At 45.2% G+C, this 3,076-nt stretch overlaps 2 protein-coding genes across 3 annotated transcripts; one reads left to right on the top strand and one right to left on the bottom strand.

The window, feature by feature from the left end:
• LOC109427130 (MIP18 family protein galla-2) lies at positions 1-787 on the top strand. Of its 2 annotated transcripts, none has more exons than XM_019702690.3 (3): positions 1-104; positions 165-295; positions 355-787. In XM_019702690.3, exons 2-3 carry the CDS (start codon positions 178-180, stop codon positions 705-707), a joined length of 471 nt encoding a protein of 156 aa, XP_019558235.1. In that variant the 5' UTR covers positions 1-104; positions 165-177; the 3' UTR covers positions 708-787. The 2 variants fall into 2 exon arrangements, with proteins under 2 accessions (XP_019558235.1, XP_062705077.1); XM_062849093.1 differs by having other exon boundaries at positions 78-98.
• A 54-nt stretch (positions 788-841) lies between these two features.
• Positions 842-2,728, bottom strand: LOC134287362 (mitochondrial inner membrane protein OXA1L-like). The gene is made up of 3 exons (XM_062849092.1): positions 2,548-2,728; positions 1,437-2,472; positions 842-1,009 (listed from the first exon to the last, which is right to left on the bottom strand). Exons 1-3 carry the CDS (start codon positions 2,611-2,613, stop codon positions 849-851), a joined length of 1,263 nt encoding a protein of 420 aa, XP_062705076.1. The 5' UTR covers positions 2,614-2,728; the 3' UTR covers positions 842-848.
• Positions 2,729-3,076: the final 348 nt, after the last annotated feature.

The following is a 3,076-nucleotide window of genomic DNA, read 5'->3' as shown; positions in this document are numbered from 1 at the left end:
GAAACGTCAAAATTGGATAGTTCAAGTTCGAGTCGCAGATTCATAACATTCTGTTTGTTTTTTCGGGGATTTCTACGCAAATCCTATAAAATTATTGAGTAATTGTAATATAATGTACTTATTTAAGATCTTTGGGAAGTGATTCAGAAGATTTATCATTGTAGGACACCACACGCAATGACCGAGCTGGAAAATATCAATCCCCATGTTTACCGCAAGTGCGAAGATCGAAGGCTGACGAAAGATGACGAGAACGACGACGTCGTAGATCCCTTCGATGAGCGGGAAATTTTCGGTAGGCTTAAAATACGATTCGGCTACAATCTGATTTTCATGATAACGTTCCAATTACAGATCTCATCCGCAACATTAACGATCCGGAGCATCCGCTGACCCTGGAAGAGCTGCACGTCCTAGAGCAGAGCCTCATCAAGGTGGACAATGAAAAGAGCACGGTCAAGGTGCTGTTCACTCCGACGATACCGCACTGCAGTATGGCTACGTTGATTGGCCTGTCGATTCGGGTCAAGTTGCTGCGTGCGTTGCCACCGCGATTCAAAGTTTCCGTGGAAATCAACCCGGGAACGCACGCATCGGAGAATGCCGTCAATAAGCAGCTGGCCGACAAGGAACGGGTCGCAGCCGCGCTGGAGAACTCTCACCTGATTGAGGTCATCAATCAGTGCATCGCAGTTCCGATGGAGTGAGAACGTGATAGGGTAAAGGGTTCTGTTAAGAGCTGTGACTGTTTTTTAAGAACAATAAACTACACTTTTATTTAAGGTTATTATTTGGGCTTATTTTCTCTCGTATTCTTTAATACAATATTACACAACAAGGTGGGGAGTCTACCGTTTCTTCGCGCTAATGGTGTTGCTGCTGGGTCGCGGGGCGGTCGGGTCGTATTTGTAAGTCTTCACTAGTGGTCCTTTGCCTGCCTTTTGGAAGGTGATTTCGTCGATTCTGGCACGTTCTTCTAATTCGCGGGTAATTTTCATGTTGGTCCAGGCTGCGAAAAGAAAAAATCAATCAGAATGAGCCCTTTTGAAACTTCTGAAATTTTTGTCACACTTTTCTGACCTCAATCTTTTCCCTACAAAGCGTAATTAATGGATGTTCAATCATATACACAAATAGCATGTCAAGGCTCGTTCAAATATTACGTAACGCGAAATTTTACATTTTTTCCACCACGTAGCAACTTTTTTTTTTTGTTTTTATTAATGTGTATTTTAACATGAAGCTAATTCTACACTTGATCCACGTAGCAACTTTTATATGGAAGATTTTGAGTTTTGTTTGATGCGAAAGACTGTTTACCACTCTTTTAATTTAATTGCAGCGTTACGTAATTTATGAACTTCCTCCTATCTCGCAATGATAAATGCTTGAAAACGCCACATAAAAGTTCAAAATATAATAAAAAAATTACTTACAATCCTTCATTCCCTCGGTGAATTTCTTCTTCTTCATAGGCAGAGCTTCCGGATTGTGGGTAACCAGCCGGTCGATTTTGAAGTAATCTCGCACTTTAGGAATGCGCAGGAAGCCTACTTGCAGCAGCGAGAAGAAATTACTGCAAGCCCAGTAACACAGGATCGCTCCGGGGAAGTTAATTGTGAAGGGAAAGATGAACAGCGGCATCGCCCTCAGAATGTATCGCACCATCTGCATATTCTGGGCCGACATCCGAGCGCTGTCCGTACCGAGCTCGATCGTCAGGAACATAGTGATACTGGTGATAACCGGCAGGGCGTAGAACTGATCGCAAACGGTCAGATCGGTAAACCAGAACAGACCACCTTCACGCATCGATTCCACCGGGGTGTTGGCCATCTGACGAAGACCCATGAAGAACGAGATGAAGATGGGAGCCTGCGCTAGTGGTACCAGCATGTTCTTCAGCGGGTTCAGGTCTTTTTCCTTCATGAATGCTACCATTTCCTGGGCGTACCGGGCCGAATCAATAGAATTTCCAGCTTGTCGCGCTTCAGTCATTTTCATCTGCAGAACCTGCATCTGGGGCATATGGTTGTTCATTTTGGCCGCATTTCGCTGACTGGCAATCACCAGAGGAAACAGCACCAATCTCACACAAACAGTTCCAATGGCAATAACTCCCCACCAGGGCAGATCGCAAGTGACGTGAAGGAACTCCATGCAGTTCTGGACGATTCCCACCGGGCTCCAACCGCCCAGCCCAAGCGATGCGAACGTTGGCTCTCCGTTTGCCGCCAAATTGGACACGATTTCACTTATCTCCGGTGCGGCAGGAATCGGCGGTGGTTCGGGAATTGTTTCCAATGCACTTCGGCCGGCTTCATCCGTACTGATGTTCCGCACCAGAACCGCTGCTGTAATTGGGCTGATGAATTTGTTCTGGAGCTTCAGTGCAGTGGTTGCGGGACGGTCATTTCTATTTCCGCAAGCGATGTGGTAACTCCGGCTGGCCCCAGCAGCGGTGGCGAGCTCCTACACAGGGGATTCGCAATGAAAACATTGTGGTTATGAAACATATCGGAAAACTAAAACACCGATCAAAATTACCTGAATCAAAGCATTTCTCCCACAGATGGCATTTCTCGTGAGCACTTTACCAGCTAAGGATAACATTTTGAATTATCAGTGCACTTTTCCGGGTGAATTTCAATGAAAATTTCGGATTTTCCGAAAACTCTAAAGACCGCTCCAGTAAAAATCACGCAACCAAAACAATCTGACGTGCGGAGAACTGTCAAGCGGTCCGCGAGAGGGGAAATCGTCGTCTTTTTAGAGAGAAGAAAGGAGAGAGCTTTTGGTGCGTTATGGAGCGTTACATTTGAGTGTTCTGTTGGGGTTGGGGTGGAAAGTGGGCGGAAAATTATGTTGAAATAAAAATAGCACTGTGGGAGATCTTGAACAAACAGGAAGGCAAAACTATTGTCGTTTTCGGTTTTGTGACGGTGCTACACTGCTTCGTGCTACACTTTTCACTGCAAAAACGAAAATTTTCGGTGCAGTTGATTTGGAGTACGTGAATAAAAACCAAAATATTTACAGCTTTGCAAACGTTGATTGGTGGACACGGTGTACACAC

Source organism: Aedes albopictus, chromosome 2 (assembly GCF_035046485.1).
Source record: "Aedes albopictus strain Foshan chromosome 2, AalbF5, whole genome shotgun sequence".
Lineage (NCBI taxonomy): Eukaryota > Metazoa > Arthropoda > Insecta > Diptera > Culicidae > Aedes > Aedes albopictus.
Note: the sequence above shows the minus strand (reverse complement) of the source record. Positions and strands in the feature narration are given on the sequence as shown.